The sequence below is a fragment of the Haliotis cracherodii genome, unplaced genomic scaffold, assembly GCF_022045235.1.
Source record: "Haliotis cracherodii isolate W230 unplaced genomic scaffold, xgHalCrac1.p SCAF_26, whole genome shotgun sequence".
Lineage (NCBI taxonomy): Eukaryota > Metazoa > Mollusca > Gastropoda > Lepetellida > Haliotidae > Haliotis > Haliotis cracherodii.
In genome coordinates, this window is record NW_027266282.1 from 4,909,498 (window position 1) to 4,932,719 (window position 23,222).

At 41.2% G+C, this 23,222-nt stretch overlaps 1 protein-coding gene across 1 annotated transcript; it reads left to right on the forward strand.

Moving 5' to 3' along the window:
* The first annotated feature begins 108 nt into the window (after positions 1 to 108).
* On the forward strand, positions 109 to 22,716 carry LOC139472997 (cilia- and flagella-associated protein 157-like). The gene is made up of 10 exons (XM_071255494.1): positions 109 to 416; positions 1,860 to 1,981; positions 2,562 to 2,711; positions 3,363 to 3,516; positions 4,984 to 5,251; positions 5,677 to 5,958; positions 7,568 to 7,776; positions 14,149 to 14,353; positions 15,808 to 15,946; positions 22,653 to 22,716. Exons 1-10 carry the CDS (start codon positions 256 to 258, stop codon positions 22,667 to 22,669), a joined length of 1,707 nt encoding a protein of 568 aa, XP_071111595.1. The 5' UTR covers positions 109 to 255; the 3' UTR covers positions 22,670 to 22,716.
* The last annotated feature ends 506 nt before the right edge of the window (positions 22,717 to 23,222 follow it).

Below are 23,222 nucleotides of genomic sequence, written 5' to 3' on the forward strand. Positions count from 1 at the left end.
TTTCATGTTAGATATTATCTGAATACACTGTATGAATATATGTCTGTTAAAAAGTATATAACAATTTACTCGTTTCTATGGACGTGACGTCACGGGTTATGACAACAAATATGGCGGACGGCTGAAGAATTTATGTGGATGTGTAAACATTGAAACGTCCATCCTAAGTGGTAGATGTCAGCAATTATATACTGATAGTTTTCGTTGATGGTTTGACAATTTAATATTTCCATTGTCACGCATAAGTAAACAGTCATGCCGCCCAAGAAGAAGAAGAGCGGAAAGAAGAAGGGGAAAAAGAGTGGAAAGAAGTCCGGACGTGGATCTCCAACCAAAGTTTCCACCGAACAGCTCAGCGAATTGTCCAAAGAATTTTTCCTGATACAAATCAGAGATCTTGAGAACAGACTCGTCAGGTTTGCTATAGTTTTCATGTAATAGTAATGATGTCATTGTAGAATTCTGTAAATGATTTGACAAAATGCATAGAGAGTTTCAGAGCATTGCCTGAATTTGACATTTATGTTATAGTATTGATTTATTTGACAAATATTTTGAATACAAAATAACAGCTTTTACCAAGACACATTAATATATATTCCCAACTAAAGGTCCAAATACATGAACAGTGTCATGCATCAGTTGACTAGCAGTAGAAGTGTACAGTCATATTTATGAATATTGATTGACTGAACACCGTTATTATGCAAATAATTAAATTGTAACATGTTGAACACATGTTGAAAGAAATATTTTAAAGAACATTGAATAATGCTTTGAAAGGCCATGTTTTCTTACAGTTGTTGAGGGTTTATTTTGCCACATTAGCTTTCGCTCGGTCAGATACCATAGAAAGTTCACGAGTTTCGTAAAAATGTTATCTCACGAGAATGAGTGTGGTATTTTATTTATTACCCACGTTAAATATATATTTAAGTGTAAAAACATAACAATTTTCGTTCGTTGACAGACCAAACTGAAACTGGTTGCAAAATCTGGTTGAGCATGAATATTGATATATGCCCAAATATGGGCATTGTTGACATTTCTATGCATACGCATTAACAACATACGCCTGCAGTTGTGTTTGCAAACAATGCAGCACCGACGCTCAAGATCCTTTCGAAAGAAATTCTTTAACTTATGGTAATTCAAGCGCCATGTTAGTACCATGGACACCTATATGAAAATTTGAAAAGTCACATTGTGAATCGATTTATAGATCTAGCTCGATGATATATGTCTGTAGAGGCTCTGTGCATAACTTATATTGAATGCAAACCGAAATTGATGCGTTCTTTTTGGTTTAATAAAGTGTTTGTAAATATCTCTCGTTCTCATTAATTCTTTCAGTTCTGCCTTGTAGTTGCAAAATGAATGACGTCTCGTGATTTTTAATGAATGAAAAAAGTAGTCCCGGTGTGACAGAGGTCACGGTTATCCAATCAAAACGAATAAAACAAGGTCAACCTCGTACGATACACGTGTAACGTACAGATTTAGTATCTTACCACCTGTATCTTCACCACGTGGGTAATAAATCATCCTAATACTTCTACCAATCTCTATTACGAGTGAAGATCCAGGGTAGAATTAGTCTTCAGCAACACATGCTTGCCATCAAAGGCAACTATGCTTGTCATAAAAGCGACTAACGGGATCGAGATCAGGTTTGCTGACTTGGTCGGTGCATGTCATCGTATCCCAATTGCGTGGATTGATGCTCATGATGTCAATCACTGGATTGTCTGGCCCAGACTTGATTATTTACACACCGCCATCATGTAGCTTGAATATTGATGAGTGTGGCATTAAACAACAAACAAACAATGACTAATCTGTCTTTTTAATCCCTGCAGGTATCAGAAAAAGTGTGATGAGCTTGAAGTTGGAAATGCCCAGTTCCATGCCAAGTTTGACCAGATGGACACGGATAAGAGGGAGATCGTGTCCTTCTGGAAACAACAAGTGGAGAAAAAGTGTAAGCTTCTGCATCTTATAACAAGCTGTACAACAATAAACAGTAGCAATGATGCATACACCCCAAGAAATTAATTATCACAATTTCATTCAATGGTACATTGAAGTATATAGCATTGACTAGTGTTTTAATTCCTTGATTGTAGTTTGTTTTTTAATATTGGTTAGCATTGCATACAGCCACTGGTAACCAGAGTGATGGCATAAATCCTGCTGGGGATCATGCAGGAAGCAAAAGCACTGTAAGTCGCCATGATCCCCAGTTAGGTGGTTGCTAGTAGTCTATAGCCTAGTCTTGATTGATACTAAATAATCTAGAGTAAAATTATGTGTTTTAATATTGATCTGGTTTGTTTTATACTTTAACTGTGATACTTACCTTACTGTTTTACTATCCTTTGTCGACATATTTAATGATAAATAACTTATTCTCATCGCAATATGGCTGCAGTATTGCCATGTATTGTGATGTAAAATTTTAACTCAATCTAAATGTGAAGTTGGAGGCAATTTATTTTTTATATTCATTTTTTTAAACTATTTTCAAGGGCGTTATTGTCACCTGAACCATTGTTTTTCAGCTGATGAACTGGCAGACTTGAACGATCGTTTCATTGGTTTGCAACAAGCCAAAGATGCAGAGAAGGAAACCTACGAAAATCAGCTGCAGTCCTTAAGGAATGAGTACCAGGAGATGAAGGATCAGCTGACATCAGAGAACATGATCTTAGGTAAGGGATAAGTGATGCTGGCGATAGTGAAAGCATGTAGGAATCAGATCTATTTCAGGGCCCTGTTGCACAAAGTGATCTTAACGCTAAGATTATCATAAGTCTATGTTATAATATCGGAGTTAGGATTGTCTTAGCGCTAAGATTGCTTTGTGGAACGGGGCCAAGGGCTGTAATCTGTGGCATTAATGTCGATCCCATTGTTAAAATCCATTATGCCCAAAGTAATGTCATGACTTTTTTTGTCATTACTTAAAGACAATGTCATTTCTTGTATGATGTCATGTTGATGCATTTTCATCAAGGGATGTCGTCATCTGTATTACTTTTGTAATTCTATAAATGCATACTCACTCACACCCTTGTCGGGGTCATGGGTAGCCACAATCATGTAAGGTGCCTCATTTCGCTGTTCTGAGTTGTATCATTTGGACGCACCAGAATTGATGATCGTGAGTTCGAATCCCGGTTTGCCCTGATTATGTTTCTAGGTTTACAGCACAATACCCATGCTTGTGGTTTCACCAAAGTGGTAAACGTCTGAGACCTGCATCAGTTAGGCTTTCCTTGCCATCAAACTGACACGCTGATATATCTGGAATACTGTTCAAAGCGGCATTAAACCCAACTCACTCACTCCCCCTGTTGTAGGTGGCAAGCTAGCTTCTCTGGAGGAGTTCAAGGTACAGAAGGAGGACTTGATGGCCAAGTTTGCCATGATGGAAGAAGAGCTGGCCAAGAAGGATCAGGATCACAAGGAGGCCATCTATGCCCTGGAGAAGAAGGCTGTCATTGATAAAGACAGGTCAGTGATCAGTAGCTAGGGGAGGTTGGTAGATGGTTGTACCTGGAAATGGGTGGCCCTGTCAATTTGCTCTGCAGATTTCATCACTTTGGGGTGCAAAGAACTGTTGATCGTGGGTTTGAATCCCAGATTTGGGCCTTGATATGTTTCTAGGTTTCTCAGTTCAAAGACCGCCTCTGTGGTCTTGTGGTAGAGTGTCCACCTGGAGAGCAGAAGGTCCGGCGTTCGATCCCTGACTGTGTCATACAAAAAGACGTTAAAAGATGGTACTTGTTGTTACCCTGTCTGGCGCTCGACATTAAGGGACTAAAACAAGGACAGGTCGGCTGGGAGTTGTATACTGTGGCTGAGTGGGGTATTCACGTTAAACTGCGCCATGGTATCTCATTTTGCTGGCACTATAAATCGGCATCAGTCCGGACTAGCACAAAGCGGTCTAGTTAAAGCGGTCACACCAAAGACATGGGTTCAATTACCCACATGGGTACAGTGTGTGAAACCCATTTCTGGTGTCCCCGTCCTTGATATTGCTGGTATATTGCCAAAAGCAATTTATCATCCAAAACTGGCTCCCACAGGGATATCGCTGCAATGAAATTACATCACAATGCTTTGCAGACTGGTTACCATGACATCACAATCAAATGACATCACTAATGGCTCTGCTACTGAAGCTGTTTTCAGTACTTTTTACACTGAAGACACTGCTAATTACTGTCTACAAATTGAGAAAGTTGAAAGAATGATGCTGGATGATAAATAAAATCTCACCCTCGTGTCTTTTGATATCAAATATATCAACACTCGTTGATAAAAGTGGCAAAAATCCTCGGCAGGCCTCGGAATTTTTCCACTTTTATCAACTTGTGTTGATATATTTGATAAGAAAAGACACTCGGGTGAGATTCTCTATGTAACACCATACTCACACACTTACTTATGCTGACTTAAGGCCTTTAAAATTGCATTTTGGGTAATATTATCATCAACAAAAGAACATGTATGGGAGCATTTAGGTCAGTTTTAAGAAAGGGAATATCAGGGATAATTCTGGGGTGGGGCCTTGTGCTTTTAGCCCCTAAATTTGAAAAAAGGCCCACATTTTCAAATACAATGGTGCATTTTAACATTGTGCTGTATGGGCGTACCTCTGGAATATTTGAAATTTTCACATATAGAAAATTCCTAGAGTGAACCCTGAAATATGAAAATACCTAGATACAAGCCCTTTCTATAGCGTACTCTTTTAACACAAAAAATATAAGCTGCCATCCCACACCCCTTTCTTTGAGTGAGAGCCACATTGTATTTTTTCAAATTTTGCATATTATGGATTTGGAGGTTTGCAAAAATATATTTGAGAGAAAGCTGAAAAAAATCATTGTAATGGGTAAACATGGATTTTACATTGATAAGTTGATGTCGTTGAAATAAGTGTTTCTTTTATTTTATGATGAACTTTGACAGGTTGAAGAAAGAGATGATTTTGAGAGTGAACCAAGTTGCTGCCGAGTTTAGAAAAGTTTCCAACAAGCAAATGGCAGAGACAACTAAAAGGACAATACGGGAAAATGTGTCAATCAACGCACAGTTAGCGAAAATGTCAGACAAAACCATGGAACTGATTCAGGAGAACGATGAACTCCGTCAGCGGGAGAAGAAACAGAAACAGCAGATTGAGATGCTGGAGACAAATGAGAAGGAATTACTGAAGAAAAATCATAGCGGTCAAAAGGTACATGGTTTGAATCTTTTGTGGGACAGGTTCAGCAATAAATTTTTGTTTAGTTGATTTACACAATTTTTATTTTTTTTCTTGCAGTGTTGGTGTTAAGAAATAATAAGATCTCAACTGCGCTCGTGAGGCACATAAGGTGGCCATTTTCCCACCTTAATGACTGCGCAACCAGATATGTCATGTTGAAAGATTACATAGCTTTAAAGTTTGCATTAAACACTTCACTATTGCATTAGTATTTTGCATGTCACAATGAATATTCTTTTCAACACAAATTAATGTGAGTGATGTTGCATATTATTTTATTTTTTTAAATTAATATTAAATTTGTTCTTGGTATATTAAACAATGTTATTTTTAGAAGAATAAATCATGTAAATAGATGTGTGAAATATTCAAGTCATAACTTTGTTTGTGTTCAGATGATCAAGATGTTCACGGAGAAGTGTCGGAACCAGGAAGCTATGATAGCAGAGTACGAGCTAAGAGAGGAGGAGTATAGAGAGCGTGATGCCGAGGCAGATCTCCTCCGTCAACAGGTGGAGTCAACTCGCGAGGAGAACCAGCAGCTGTATGGGGAGAAGGATCAACAGGAAGAGCAGCTTCGAGATGTCACATACCATCTGGAAAAGGAGAGGAAAGAAAAGGCCAAGATTGACCGAGTTCTGGCAGACACTGCCTATGCTCTCAAGATGGTTCTCAGGGTATGTTGTAATATTGTGTTCAGCCCTCAAGATGGCTCTCAGGGTATGTTGTAATATTGTGTTCAGCTCTCAAGATGGCTCTCAGGGTATGTTGTAATATTGTGTTCAGCTCTCAAAATGGCTCTCAGGGTATGTTGTAATATTGTGTTCAGCTCTCAAAATGGCTCTCAGGGTATGTTGTAATATTGTGTTCAGCTCTCAAAATGGCTCTCAGGGTATGTTGTAATATTGTGTTCAGCTCTCAAAATGGCTCTCAGGGTATGTTGTAATATTGTGTTCAGCTCTCAAAATGGCTCTCAGGGTATGTTGTAATATTGTGTTCAGCTCTCAAAATGGCTGTCAGGGTATGTTGTAATATTGTGTTCAGCTCTCAAGATGGTTGTCAGGGTATGTTGTGATATTGTGTTGAGCTCTCAAGATGGCTCTCAGGGTATGTTGTAATATTGTGTTCAGCTCTCAAGATGGCTCTCAGGGTATGTTGTAATATTGTGTTCAGCTCTCAAGATGGCTCTCAGGGTATGTTGTAATATTGTGTTCAGCTCTCAAAATGGCTGTCATAGTATGTTGTAATATTGTGTTCAGCTCTCAAAATGGCTCTCAGGGTATGTTGTAATATTGTGTTCAGATCTCAAGATGGCTGTCATGGTATGTTGTAATATTGTGTTCAGCTCTCAAGATGGCTCTCAGGGTATGTTTTAATATTGTGTTCAGCTCTCAAGATGGCTGTCATGGTATGTTGTAGTATTGTGTTCAGCTCTCAAGATGGTTGTCAGGGTATGTTGTAATATTGTGTTCAGCCCTCAAAATGGCTTTTTTGTTTATACAATGTCCTGGTATAGATATGTGTTTACAGATTTGAAGGTGCTACTGAGTAAACCTCTGCATCTACAATTCTTTCAGTTCTAAATAAAATTTCAAATGTAAGGCTAAAAAAAAATAGTCTTGGTTCTAAGGCACTGCCTGCATCATCATAAAGTCTGCCACACGTTTCGTTTTGATTTCCATTTTTAAAAAAATTAAAAAATCCTAATACTTAAGAACAATGCGACCCAATATTGCGCACAGTTACTTCCCTTTACATGTGCTCTGATTCACGGCAAACTTTTTTTATTGTCATGGCAGCAATTAGGAGTTTGTATGCTTGTTAATGTAGAGGGGCCGTTTCCCAGATACACAACTGTTTATTTGGTTACATACTAGTTTGAACAAGCAAAAAAAAATGGCCACCTGTGCTATATTTTCAAAAGTCATTGTCTAATACTCATAAACACCCATAAATCTGACAATCTACATTTTTTTCTCTTGATTCAAAATCCCTCCCTTACCATGGTCACATCAAATTGTTTTAGCTATGATTGTAGTTTGAAATGTGGGACATGGTACAAGGATATCTTTGTATTGTTGTGTTTGTTTGTTTGCTGTTTAACGCATCACTCGGCAATATTCTAGCTATATGAGGGCAGTCTGTAAATAATCAAGTCTGGACCAGACAATCCAGTGATTGATATCATTAAATTGGTTTGCTTCCCTTGTTAATACGATACGTTTCAATTTGCCAGTTGTATCAAAATTATTACATTAAATCTGATTTCCCTCCCTGATGTCCTAGAAAACTGATGCAGAAGAGGACCTAGATGAAGAAGATGCTCTGAATGAGATGGAGAGCCGGGACCGGATGCTGGAGCAGCTGCTCATCCTCCTCAACAGTGCTGCAGCTGTGGGCGTCGGCCCACCCCCCGGGGAACTGGGCAAGCAGTACGAGGAGATGGAGAGGAGTGCAAGTAAAATTCCTGGCAGTGGCAAGGGCATTAGGAGAGGGTGAGTTCTGGTATATAATAATAATTTGTCATATGAGGGGCGTTCAATAAGTTTTGCAACTTCGATATAAGACCAAGTCGCAGAATATCTTTTGCACTTTTATTTTTCAATATAATGTCCATTTACCTCAATACACTTATTCCATTTGTCCTTCAAGCTTTTGATACCACTTTTATAGACATCCACAGATTGGCCCTCTAACCATGCCTCTGTGGCAGCCTATACACTACTGCCTAGAAGTTCATTCCCCTTACACGCATGGGCAACGCGTTACGCAACCAGTGTGTGCACCCCGTCCGCCACTCGTGTGCAACGCGTGACACACTCATTAGAGGGGGAACAAACTTTTGACCAAAGGAGGACCCGTCTTAGCTTAACCTGGAGGCGGTAACAAGGAGAGAAAATTTTGTTATCCTGACGAAAAATGATAATACACATGTATTTGCTAATGTCTCCTTTCTTTATGTGATTTTGTGGGAATAACATGAATACTGTTGTGTTTGAATAGATCTGTCTTGTTTTATACGACCATTGCTTCTAAATCCGATGGTGTTAAGAGAATACATGGTCCTGGAACATGTTATTGCAATTGAAATGCTTTTATTGTGATTTGACATTAACCGTCTGTAGTACGACTTTCAGTGATAATATGTATGAGGTTTGGCGGCGCATTGTTTTTATTGGACCCTAATTACTTTATGATGACTTGGACTCTTTATCTCAGCTCCATAGCCGTGAAGCTGGAAAAGAGCAGCATGTAATTAATGATGGTGGGTTATATAATTGAGGATACACTTGAGGGAGAGAATACTAATTACCGTACTACAGGAAGAGACCTGTAGACGTAAGCGCAGGGTTGTGTTTTAGCTGGCCATTCGATAATGGCCGCCAGGAGAAGTGAGCTTTGACTGCGTCATCTAAAATAAATAATAAGATACAGCAGTGTTATTTTCACGGGTCTGTTGAATAAACTCCCAGCTCTGCGGTCAATGTATCTTCTACTTGATCCTTGATACATCATTTTGGCATTCACAATATATAGTATTTCAACGTACAAAAGAGCACTGTTCTAAAGCAATTCCGCGGGAGTAGTTGTTACCTGTGCATTACTGTATTTTCCCAGAGAGTACCCGGATGATATAGCAGAAATCTAGACTTGTTCGCGACCTGTGCTCGCCTTTCGTAAGCGCATTTTTATTGAAAGTAGAAGGACGTATGGTCACATTGATCAACAAAAATGAAATACAGTTTTGGAAATGTAGGTATATTTGTGGGGAGCATCGGTAATGGTGATGCAGTTTTGGTAAGTCACTTGCATGGTAATTGTGCGATCTTTGTGTACACTATTTTGACTTGCAACACAAAGTAAATATTTCATCTGAACATTGCTTATTTTACCGTGTGTATATGTTTACATTCAAAATGTAAACAGATTTCACTAAGGAAATTTATTAAACGCCTAAATATTCAGTTTATTTTACAAATTAACTGAAAAATATGTCCATCTTTATTAATATGATAACGAATTCCAAATATTTGTTTATGTTTAATATCATCACCAAGTACAGTTTTGTATTGTTTGGCTTCTTTTCTTAGCATAATTAATATATTGTGATATGTATAAGATCTTTTTGCTCGTCTTTATCATTTTTCGTCAGTCGGTTAAATAAATGAATGGACTATTCAGTCAATTTGTAAAATGACTGAAATATTTAGATATTTAATAAATTGCCTGAGTGAATCTTATTTTACACATTGACTGTAACATATACACGCTTACAAAAGAAAATACTTGTGAAAACAACGTCTGTCGCGCATCGAAAAGCTTCCCAACCAAACGGAAAGGAACAAGAATGATTCTGTTCAAAGCTGCAGCGAATGAATGAAAACAAAATGCAAATATCATTATTACAACCTACCAAAGTTATAATGTATCCGGGAATATCAACATAAAGGAACAATATCCATTGCGTCTGCAGCTGTACAAAAATACTTATTCGATGTCAAATGTCTATGTAAGAATCAAATACTTTAATAATAATCATTTGGAAACAATATTTGGAATATATATGAAATATATTAAAATATTTAAATATACCGGGTATCCTTTTTAAACGTTATTTAAATGTATCGAATATTATAACCCGTGTTTTTTTCTTAACTGATCACTTAGTTTGTTTCAATTGTTTCACATAGGTGCCACGTTAGCTGAGAAAGCCCACGTGACAGCTATTTTTATAATGTCCACGGTTCTTTAAAACATACATTGAGTTAGATAACAATGAACAACCAGTCAGAGTATTATCGGTTACCCTTTGAACAAAGTATGTTGTTTTTACATCTGTACTTCACGCCATGATATGAGTGTATTGCCTAGGTTTAGTAAACCTACCTTCACATGTAAACACTTACTTTTGACATATCCACTCTGTAAGATAACAGTAATTAATCAATCAACGTATTTCCTGTTGATCCTTTGATGTCTGGGAATGATCAGTTGATTTACAAAAAAAGTAAAGCAACTGACCATACATCTCTTGCTAGGCTGCCGAGTGCATATCACATAACTCACATTCCACCTCACTTCAAACCTGGATTTAGATTGAATAATTACCCCAGGTACAAGAAAGACCAAATTTGAACCTTTATAATCTGAGTGGTGCTACAACTAAGTATACATGTTATAAATTCATTAACTGAGCAGCAAGTGAATTACGACAAATACACAAGTGTAGGGTTGTACCAGAAAATGTGGATGACAACAAGGGAGTAGTAATTGTATCATCCACGCAATCTGAAATCCGCAAATGCTTTCACTCATGGATACTTTTTTATTATTAAACTGTAACCATCAGGGGTATTTCAAAATAACGACATCCGATGAGCTTTCGCCGTTATTTGTCTGTTTGTTTAGGCTGAAGAAATTAATTACCATGCGCCCTTTGTTGAAATCTTCATAGATCACGGGTAACCAATCAGTTTTCAAAAATGCGTAAGCTTATTTAGCTGTCCTTGCAGACTGGTAGCCCAGTCTCTTGTCACGCTCGGTTGCGTTAACGAGCAAATTGACTCACGGCAGCTAGAAAGCCCAAGCGGAAATCCAAAGGTCGTATTACCTGAAGAATCAACCTTCATTTGCGAAATATCTACTGCTCTCAAAATTAAAGTCATAACTTTCTAACCAAGGATTACCAGTTGAAACAGGTCGGTGGCTGAACATTCCCAGGGAAGACAGCCAGTGTCCACTCTGTGAATCTATCGCTGTGGGAGATGAATTGCATTATTTATTTCAATGTGAAGCTTTTCACCAATGGCAATATGAACTCTTAAATAAGCAATATCTTAAGTTTCCAAACATTTAAGAAAATTATGAACACTAACAGTGTAAGAAATCTAAAAGGCCTATCTAAATTCCTTAACAATGTGTACAATTGGTAAATTGTATTAGTATCCACGTATCCTATTTTTATTATTTTTGTTAAATTGTACATAATAAAAATTGTCGATAATTGTATGTCATGTTATTCTAAGAATAAATGAGTTTGAGTTTGAGTCCGACACCCGAGAAGAAGCCAGAGATTAGTGCCCCTTTTTGAATAGTTTACAATCATGTGTTTTAGGGTTAGCTGTGCTGCCTTAAACGTATTTATATTTCAAAAGAAATCTGGCAAAACTTGCTTATGTAATACCTCTCCAGGTAACAACTTAACAACAGCTGGATATATATAAGAGAGTGATGAACATAAACATACAAAATGCACAAATGAAATACACGAAGCCAATACACAGAAGCAAGTGGTGTCTGTGAAATAAGGTAATGCAGTTTTCCTTTTCCACATGCATAAAATTAAGCTACTCAAACCTTTTGCTTTTCGTGAACTGATTTAAGAAGAGTCATGTTTGTAGAACTGATTAACTACTGCCACGTAATATCATTTTTAGACCATACTCATGTGTGTAGAAATACACAGTGTTTCTGATATTATCGTATTTTTTGACAGTTATAGAAAAAATGAATTGCATCTTCAAGGTGATATCAACGAGTGCAGTCTGTTATGTCTGATACATGTCGTCTACACTTATCAGCGTTTAAGTCACTGCATCCGAGCCTAAGGCGACAGTGGACAATTTGGCATGATCTATGAAAATATTTGAAGTCAAAATTTTTATTAGTAATTGCATCAGAACGATTAATTAATGATTTGATTTCTTTTAATGAGCGAGCATTAGTTTCTTCATCGGATAGAGGGTCCCGCAGGTTGATCATATCAAGAAGAAATTATTATTAAGAGTTTATTTTTAAACTGTCAAAAGCGATTGTCCCTTCAATACTAGTATATGTCTCGAAGCTGTTTCTCGGACTGTTATGAGTTATGATGTATTTTATGATATTACTGGGGAATGTTCAAATTAGTTACTGTCATTTAATCCAACGTTCTAACTGTCAACTGTCTCAACAGGACCATAGGTTTGGTTATATATCTCCTCCCTGTCTCTGTGTCTTAAGTTGTTAATCGGTAACTGCGGTCCAAATGTATCAACTTATTCATCTATTGTTGCATACTTGACTGATTTAAACATATCTGATTGATCATGAACTACTCAGTCAGTCAAGCACCTGTATCGGAAATGTAAAACTAGCCATGTTTCATGTAGTCCCAATATCACTGAAATATGCCGATGAAACGTGACATATAAATTTACTCCAAGACAATATATTTTTCGTGAGAGTGAAGCACAATTTTATTAAAGTTTTATTAACAATTTCATAAACTATAATAATATTAATATTAAAATTCATCATCACTTGCCAAGTTTATGAACATGTCCCCATTTGGGAGATGTCACATATAAACAAGGATTCGAACTAAGTTTGGTCGTCTTTGACACTGAGGTTTATCCCCACTTTGCCAGCAAACTGCAGAAGATTAACAGTGAGTGAGTGAGCATCGTTTCTTTGTTTATACAAGAAAAGATGTTATGCCAAAAACGCTCACAGTAGTTAGTGAGTAAACTCACGACCTATCATGACCTGGTTGAGTGACTTCCTCCAATCAACGTGAAAGGATTACCCACAGAGAAAGAAAGGGTTAAAGTCACCCATAAATCTTATCCTAACGTAGTACTCCAACTTCTAAATGCCTCTCAAAGAAGGATTAAAATCCTAAATATATCCTATCTACGTGGTATAGGTACTCACTCACAACCTCTAATAATAAACTGTTACGTTTGGTATCCCCAGCAATATTCACTATGGTCATTGGGCAAATATAAAAATCACAAACCCTAACGAGATTCTGTCTACATGGTCACACCCGGTGATTGTGAAGATCTCAAATTCTATCAACAGTCAGACAGCATGGTTGTTCATATTCATTTACAACATCCTCTTATAATTAGTATAAAAGTGTCCCACACAAAACCTTCTTTTATTTATTCTTTCATAATACAAAACAGAAAGTGGGGTGTGGGGAAATGGGACATATTCATACGTGAAATAATGAGATATTATTAGTGGTGACGGCTATATCATAATTGTACTGTCTAAAGCATAAATTTGGCGAACGAAAAACGTTATATTTGCAATCAAATGGAATGACTCGTGTGGGCAAATGAATATGTTTGCAATCCACAAACAATCATTTTATTAATGGCGAACATTTACCAACCCGCGACAATCGTGTCAACACGGTGGTTCCCCTAGCAATAAACTCGCATCTAAATTCACTACTGTTCTACTGTCGGCTAGCCATAATGACGGGACCCTAGTGGAATGATTTCCTGCCATAAAAGTCTAACAACCGAACACTAATTGAGGCGGGCCGACCTTGTAATTACGGTCTGGTGAACACAGCTCAATGGCCGCTCATTAACTCAAATTTCACATCACACTGTTTTGTTTTATCTCACTATTCATTTGATAATTTTGTCAACTTCAACTGGAACCCGGTCCCGTGTTACACGCGTGGCACACCCGTGTGCAACGGGTGCTCACCCCGTGTGCAACCCGTTGAGCACCCGTGTCACATGCGTGTTACACGCGTTCTCAACGCGTGTTAGGGGAATGAACTTTTAGGCAGTAGTGTATGTCCTCATCATCCTTGAAGCATCTTCCAAGTAGGGCAGATTTCATTTGCCGGAACAGGAAATAGTCACTGGGGGCTAAGTCTGGGCTGTACGGTGGGTGATTTAACTGTGCAGCCCAGACTTAGCCCCCAGTGACTATTTCCTTGTATTGTTGGTTGGTTTTTTTCCTCGTTTGTCCCCGTATTCAAACAAGAGCATAAACATGTCAAATCCCAGTCATCCACAGTGATCCAGTCCCTCTACAGCTTTGTGGCATCTACAGAGAATGTTTGTATTCCCTTACAGTCAGTTACCACTGTCCCCGATCTCAAACACCGGAGGTACACTGCCACACTACAGCCTGGGTGACCTCGGGCTCATCCCCCGCCCCAAGCAGCTCATCCCTACCAACCTGGACAAGATGAGGGTGTTGTCAGCCACCACCAGACTCGGCACCCTCAGGAAGGTCCTCACTCGCTCTGTGGGCATCCAGACGGTCAGCGCCCCCAAGGTGAGAACAGGAATCATGACAGTATTGAAATAATGAAAATATCATGTTGGATAGAAAAATAAATCTATTTTGAGACATCCCACATACCCCCTTTGACTTAATTAACCTATCGCCAGAGTGGAGTTAACCTCTACCCAAACAATAGGAAACACAAATTAGTCATCAACATGTAGAAGTCTTCATACTTCTACCAATGAATCATGTTACATTTCTGAAGATACTGATCTGAGTGACATTGTCAAATATATTTTAAAAGAATCTGTCACTTTGATATAAGTCGTACAGGTTTAAAATTGTCAGACAAAATGGCGTTTTCTGTATTGCTTCAGACTTTCTGATTGGTCAATCATGTTGTTTGATTGACAGGTGGTAAACAATTTTACCACAGAGTCATCTGTTCATTTTCTAGGACATTGACTGATTGTCATCCAAATTGTCCTAAAGATATTTATCAAATTTGGTAATCTTGCAGATAATGTCTCATTAAATGTTCACTTCAGACTTTCTGATTGGTCAATCATGTTGTTTGACTGACAAGTGGTTAACAATTTTACCACAGAGTCATCTGTTCATTTTCTAGGACATTGACTGATTGTCATCCAAATTGTCCTAGAGATATTTTTTCAAATTTGGTAATCATATAGATGTGTGAAGCTCATTTCCGGTGTCCCCCGCTGCGATATTGCTGGAATATTGCAAAAAGCAGAGTAAAACCATACTCATTCTCTCACTTATCAAACTGTTTGACTGGTATTCTAGAAGTTGGTGAGTAAAGATGTAGATCAACCTGGAGTGTAAGAATCTACATCGAAATGTTTTAGATTCAATAAACCAGAAGTTGTTATCAATAAACTTGTATGTTTTCATATTTACCTTTATGAAGCAAGTGATCAAAAACTGGATAGGACATCTAAACACTCGCTTGGTAATAGTACCAGCATCTGTACCATAATGTCAAATTGAGGGAAGATGAAGATGAAGACCATGTCAACTCTATCTCAATTGGGAAATTAGACTCGTTTGTACGCTGCATCAAACAGAAAATTGTGTGAATTTAATCAAAGTCATTGGGGGTCATTTTCTTTTTATGTTGGCCCACTTGTGGGTGAACTGACCCTCTTCCAGGACTGTATAAAAGAGGGCACAGGTGATCCATTCGTCTAAGGTGTTGCAATTCGTTGTGCAGAGTTGCATCCCTTGGGCAGACCAGGAACCTAGGATCGTGGGTTTGATTCTCAGTTCGCCCCGATTTTGTTTCTAGGTTTGTCAGCACCATACCTGTGCTCATGGGTTTTGTCCAAGTGGTAAACATCTGAGACCTATGTCACTTTCAGCTTTCCTCCCACATTAAGCTGACACCGTGATATAACTGGAATACTGTTCAAAGTGGCGTTAAACCCAAGACTCACTCACTGTATAAAGGTGTAAGTTACAGTTGAAACTCTATTTTTCAGGCCATGTTTTATGCTGACCAGCTGCTCACTCGGGTACCAGTGTCCACACAACATGTAGTCATGCAAGAGCTTCATTCATTGGATAAACCCAAGACACCAATCGCTCTTGGACCAATCGCAACATCCAAGAGACTTTCCAGTAAAGTATACTAAAGCTGTGTATATGACACTGAGCACATTGCATGCCTTGCCAATCAGTGACATGTGTGATGAAATATACATCATTCTGATCATGCAGCTCACTGTAAACACAGTCTTCACTTCTGATATTGACATGCTATTAACAACATTGTGTCAATCACATTTCACATTCACTTCCTATGTTGATGTCCAATTATCAAATAATTCCAATAACAATATAGCCTGAAATTAAGTGAATTCAATGAATTGTCACATGATTTTGTTGATTATCTTAAGGGTTTCTATGTGATATGTTTTTTACATTTATTGAATCAAAAATTGAATTAGTTTTATGTTATTAGCCATGTAAATTTGTGATATAGGTTTTTGTATCTGTCAGTATGACAATTAAATCTGAAGTCAAAATCATGAACTTAAAACCTTTGAAATTTAACATTTACATTTTGCGCAACTAAATATAATTCCGTCCAGTTAATTGGCAAATATATTTATGTACATAACAATTAAGTATCTTATTTGTTTACAGATTTAACATATCTGTACATTTGTTGATTTGATTTAAGCAGTGTAAAAAGAAATATTGATCATTGTCCAAATTTAGGATCAAAGTGATTTTAAACTTGGATAGATTTTGTTAATAGTAAATTCCTCTTTAGTATTATTGTTGTGTGTATATGTAAATTCTATTTATCGTGTGATATTGAAAGTATATTTTATTAATGCACAGGTGTTTTTCTTTCTTTTTTTGAGAAATAAAAAACCTGCATCTTAGTCACAGCATCTTTCTTATCTTTTCACTGTCTTGAATATGTCACATATCTTGTCACTCATCTGAATGTGATGCATCATCAATGTGTCAAGGGTTTGTATACAATGCGTTATGCCATCACCATTGATACAGCCTACAAGAAATGACATGAGGCCGTATATAACTGAAGGAAGTCAAGTGAACCTAATCCTGTGCAGGAATCTTTTGTTACCTGATATTGAAGCAGTATGTGGAGTCGATGTCTGCAAATCTGTGATGTGTTGCAGAAGATATATTACTGTTTCTGCAATGTAAAGACTTATCTATGTACGTTTTCGTGCAATGTAATCTGAGCGTTTGAGCTCATTAGTCGGATCACTTTTCATCTCCCCTTAGTCCACCATCTCCCCATGCTCCACCATCTCCCCTTGCTCCACCATCTCCCCTTGCTCCACCATCTGCCCTTGCTCCACCATCTGCCCTTACTCCAACATCTCCCCTTGCTCCACCATCACCCCTTGCTCCACCATCTACTCCACCATCTCCCCTTGCTCCACCATCTGCCCTTACTCCACCATCTCCCCTTGCTCCACCATTTGCCCTTACTCCACCATCTCCCCTTGCTCCACCATCTCCCCTTGCTCCACCATCTGCCCTTACTCCACCATCTCCCCTTGCTCCACCATCTCCCCTTGCTCCACCATCTGCCCTTACTCCACCATCTCCCCTTGCTCCACCATCTGCCCTTACTCCACCATCTCCCCTTGCTCCACCATCTCCCCTTGCTCCACCATCTGCCCTTACTCCACCATCTCCCCTTGCTCCACCATTTGCCCTTACTCCACCATCTCCCCTTGCTCCACCATCTCCCCTTGCTCCACCATCTGCCCTTACTCCACCATCTCCCCTTGCTCCACCATTTGCCCTTACTCCACCATCTCCCCTTGCTCCACCATCTCCCCTTGCTCCACCATCTCCCCTTGCTCCACCATCTCCCCTTGCTCCACCATCTCCCCTTACTCCACCATCTCCCCTTGCTCCACCATCTCCCCTTGCTCCACCATCTCCCCTTACTCCACCATCTCCCCTTGCTCCACCATCTCCCCTTGCTCCACCATCTCCCCTTGCTCCACCATCTCCCCTTACTCCACCATCTGCCCTTGCTCCACCATCTACTCCACCATCTCCCCTTGCTCCACCATCTTCCCTTACTCCACCATCTCCCCTTGCTCCACCATCACCCCTTGCTCCACCATCACCCCTTGCTCCACCATCTCCCCTTGCTCCACCATCTGCCCTTACTCCACCATCTCCCCTTGCTCCACCATTTGCCCTTACTCCACCATCTCCCCTTGCTCCACCATCTCCCCTTGCTCCACCATCTGCCCTTACTCCACCATCTCCCCTTGCTCCACCATCTCCCCTTGCTCCACCATCTGCCCTTACTCCACCATCTCCCCTTGCTCCACCATCTGCCCTTACTCCACCATCTGCCCTTACTCCACCATCTCCCCTTGCTCCACCATCTCCCCTTGCTCCACCATCTCCCCTTGCTCCACCATCTGCCCTTGCTCCACCATCTGCCCTTGCTCCACCATCATCTCCCCTTGCTCCACCATCATCTCCCCTTGCTCCACCATCTCCCCTTGCTCCACCATCTCCCCTTGCTCCACCATCTGCCCTTACTCCACCATCTCCCCTTGCTCCACCATCTCCCCTTGCTCCACCATCTGCCCTTACTCCACCATCTGCCCTTACTCCACCATCTCCCCTTGCTCCACCATCTCCCCTTGCTCCACCATCTCCCCTTGCTCCACCATCTGCCCTTGCTCCACCATCTGCCCTTGCTCCACCATCATCTGCCCTTGCTCCACCATCATCTCCCCTTGCTCCACCATCTCCCCTTGCTCCACCATCATCTCCCCTTGCTCCACATCTGCCCTTGCTCCACCATCTCCCCTTGCTCCACCATCTCCCCTTGCTCCACATCTGCCCTTGCTCCATCATCTCCCCTTGCTCCACCATCATCTCCCCTTGCTCCACCATCATCTCCCCTTACTCCACCATATCCCCTTGCTCCACCATCTGCCCTTACTCCACCATCTGCCCTTACTCCACCATCTCCCCTTGCTCCACCATCTCCCCTTGCTCCACCATCTCCCCTTGCTCCACCATCTGCCCTTGCTCCACCATCTGCCCTTGCTCCACCATCATCTCCCCTTGCTCCACCATCATCTCCCCTTGCTCCACATCTGCCCTTGCTCCACCATCTCCCCTTGCTCCACCATCTCCCCTTGCTCCACATCTGCCCTTGCTCCATCATCTCCCCTTGCTCCACCATCATCTCCCCTTGCTCCACCATCATCTCCCCTTACTCCACCATCTCCCCTTGCTCCACCATCTGCCCTTACTCCACCATCTGCCCTTGCTCCACCATCATCTCCCCTTGCTCCACCATCTGCCCTTGCTCCACCATCTGCCCTTACTCCACCATCTGCCCTTGCTCCACCATCTGCCCTTACTCCACCATCTCCCCTTGCTCCACCATCTCCCCTTGCTCCACCATCTGCCCTTGCTCCACCATCTGCCCTTGCTCCACCATCTGCCCTTGCTCCACCATCTGCCCTTACTCCACCATCTGCCCTTACTCCACCATCTGCCCTTGCTCCACCATCTGCCCTTGCTCCACCATCTCCCCTTGCTCCACCATCTGCCCTTGCTCCACCATCTGCCCTTGCTCCACCATCTGCCCTTGCTCCACCATCTCCCCTTGCTCCACCATCTCCCCTTGCTCCACCATCTGCCCTTGCTCCACCATCTCCCCTTGCTCCACCATCTGCCCTTGCTCCACCATCTGCCCTTGCTCCACCATCTGCCCTTGCTCCACCATCTGCCCTTGCTCCACCATCTGCCCTTACTCCACCATCTCCCCTTGCTCCACCATCTCCCCTTGCTCCACCATCTCCCCTTGCTCCACCATCTCCCCTTGCTCCACCATCTGCCCTTGCTCCACCATCTGCCCTTGCTCCACCATCATCTCCCCTTGCTCCACCATCTGCCCTTGCTCCACCATCTGCCCTTACTCCACCATCTGCCCTTACTCCACCATCTCCCTTGCTCCACCATCTCCCCTTGCTCCACCATCTCCCCTTGCTCCACCATCTCCCCTTGCTCCACCATCTCCCCTTGCTCCACCATCTGCCCTTGCTCCACCATCTCCCCTTGCTCCACCATCTGCCCTTGCTCCACCATCTGCCCTTGCTCCACCATCTGCCCTTGCTCCACCATCTCCCCTTGCTCCACCATCTGCCCTTACTCCACCATCTCCCCTTACTCCACCATCTCCCCTTGCTCCACCATCTTCCCTTACTCCACCATCTGTCGTTGTCCCCTTGCTCCACCATCTGCCCTTACTCCACCATCATCTCCCCTTGCTCCACCATCTGCCCTTGCTCCACCATCTGCCCTTGCTCCACCATCTCCCCTTGCTCCACCATCTGCCCTTGCTCCACCATCATCTCCCCTTGCTCCACCATCATCTCCCCTTGCTCCACCATCATCTACCCTTGCTCCACCATCTCCCCTTGCTCCACCATCATCTCCCCTTGCTCCACCATCATCTCCCCTTGCTCCACCATCTGCCCTTGCTCCACCATCTCCCCTTGCTCCACCATCTCCCCTTGCTCCACCAACTGCCCTTGCTCCACCATCTCCCCTTACTCCACCATCTCCCCTTACTCCACCATCTCCCCTTGCTCCACCATCTCCCCTTGCTCCACCATCTGACCCTGCTCCACCATCTCCCCTTGCTCCACCATCTGTCGTTGTCCCCTTGCTCCACCATCTGCCCTTACTCCACCATCTCCCCTTACTCCACCATCTGTCCTTGCTCCACCATCTCCCCTTACTCCACCATCTCCCCTTGCTCCACCATCTCCCCTTGCTCCACCATCTGCCCTTCCTCCACCATCTCCCCTTGCTCCACCCAAATGTATTTTAGGACAATTCCCTCTTCAATATTAACCCTTGATGCAGTGAAACAATGATCCATCTGTTGGTTATGTATAGTCTCACAAGACATCCATCGATGGTAGTTGCTGTTGTGAAGTGATCACATGGTACAAAAAATGAAGCGATACTGGTCAACAGACACTGGTGGTGGTGTATTCCACCCAGAAGCTGTGGGTCGCCCTGGACACATTCATGCGACTAGCAACATGCTGCTGGGTTACTGTCTCCAGCCATCGGATAACTTTGTGAAGTGGATCTTGTGTCAGTCTCTGCAATAAATAAATACCTGTCCGCTGTAGGATATTTTGAGTGTTGGGATGGAGATCCTGTCATTTGTATAGCCCATCCCCAGCAGCCGATGCACATGGAGAAAACATCTCATGATGCATATGAATGTCTACAGAGTGGGATGTCTTTTAACTTCAGGTTTCTCCAGTTGTGTTCAGGCGGTTTCTGTCTGCGAGTTTCTGTCCATTCTAGTGTTCAAAAGAGGCCCACTGTCAGTTTTACACTTATGTCAGAGAGATATGCCCCCCATATTTCCCACATATTTCTGGTGTAATGGTATATTTCAAAGAGTACACCTCACCTCACCTCACCTCACCTCACCTCACCAAAAACCTTGTATCCACATGAATCCACATGTCAGTAGTTGCATCAAACCTGTTCCAGGGGTGATCGATATGATCTCAGCCTCACACAGAATGATTTGCAAAATAGTGAAAGCTTTTGTTGTGGACATTACATGATGTCCTAGAGGTATATCAAGGAAAACTTAAGGAACTTGTAGTGATCAATAACTTACAGAAAAAAGCCATGTGAAGACATGTGTACAGCATCAGAGTGGGCAGCAGAGTTTAAGCATGGAAGTGTCCAGTGACCCCTGTCCTGGAAGGCCTGTCATGTCAGCACCACCGGAAATGATCCACAGAGTCCACGATACAGTGACAACTGACCAGCGAATGACTTAGTGTCATATTGCCAGTTCAAAGGCATTTCCCAGAAGATAGTACATTCCATTATTACAGAAACTGGAGGTGATAGTATCACCTTGTTGAATGCTATAACCTTCGACCTCTGATCCAAAACCCACCAAGCATGTCTCCTGATAATCTAGCTCTGTTTGAAGCTGATCCAGAAAGGTTTTTGCAATGATTTTTAACGATGGATGAAACCTGAGTCCAAACAACAATTTCAAACGTTCGGAAGCATTTGGCATCACCACTACCAAAGAGGACGAAGGCTGTTGCATCAGATGGAAAGTTATGGCCTTTGTGTTGTCATCATGGTGTCATGGTTCGAGAGTGTCATCATGGTGTACTATCTTCTAAAAGGCCACACAATAAACGGAGCACATAATGTTGCACCTTTGAGGCAACTGCAGGAAACTAAGAGGTGTACTCTTCCGCCAGGACAATATGCCAGTGCACAAATTAGTCATTCCCATGGCTACTATTCACGAGTGGCTTTGAACTCCTTCAGCGCCAACCTTATTCTCCTATCTGGCTCTGTCAGACTTCCACCTGTTCCCAAACATGACATAGCAGCTGTGGAAAACGTTTTGGATAGCCAAGAGGACAAGCCAAGAGAAATCCCTCCAACACTGTCCCAAAGTGTCTCAATGTAGAAGAGTATAATGTTGAAAAATATATCATTTTAATGTCTTAAAGTCAAGTCTTCCTATGTCAGGCTTGGAACCTATCAATCTCTCCTCATATGATGATGTATAGATGAACTGTTACGACCTTACTACTTGAAATTCTACTCTTCCAGAATTTGGTTATTATATCAGGCCTTGAACTTTTATGACAAAATTGGTGAACATCATTCCTTTTTTCACTAAATACTGAGCTGAGAAAATTATGATAAATGAAAACAGCACATTTTTTTATACAATGTAATTGTATAAGACAGATAATTTAGAATAAAATCTATTTTGTTACAGGTAGCAGCTATTTATGAAGCACTGAAGATCATCCCACCTGAACACCAGGAATCCTTTACTACAGATACAAATAGCCGAAATAGATGTCATTGTAAAAGGGTACCAGTCAGGGGACTGTGCTCAGTTGGTATATTTCATTTTTCAATGTAGCCATTTTCACCATAATGTAAGTGTTAATAAATAATCCTAGGTAATCCTCCCAATGTAAGCCATGCTTAAGATCCAGTTGTCCATGTTTCTCTTCTCATTTTCACAAATATTTCTTCCCAAAAAAAGTAACTGAATGTGAAACTTGAAATAGTCAGTCAACACCTTTCAAAGGAAGCTGATATTGACAAGAAGTACACATCCAATGATAGTTTAGCAGGTTTTACAATAGGTGAACAAAAACTTGAGTGAAAATAATCACTTTGTTACTCTTCAGGGAAAGACATGTATTCCATTTCGAGTGTGCCCCAGGGCGCTTACAAAGATGTTTAGGTGAGCCATTTGGAACTAAGTGTGTCTTTTGAATACTTTGATCCATCTTCACCATCAACTCATGAACTAGATATTAATAAAATTTCAATT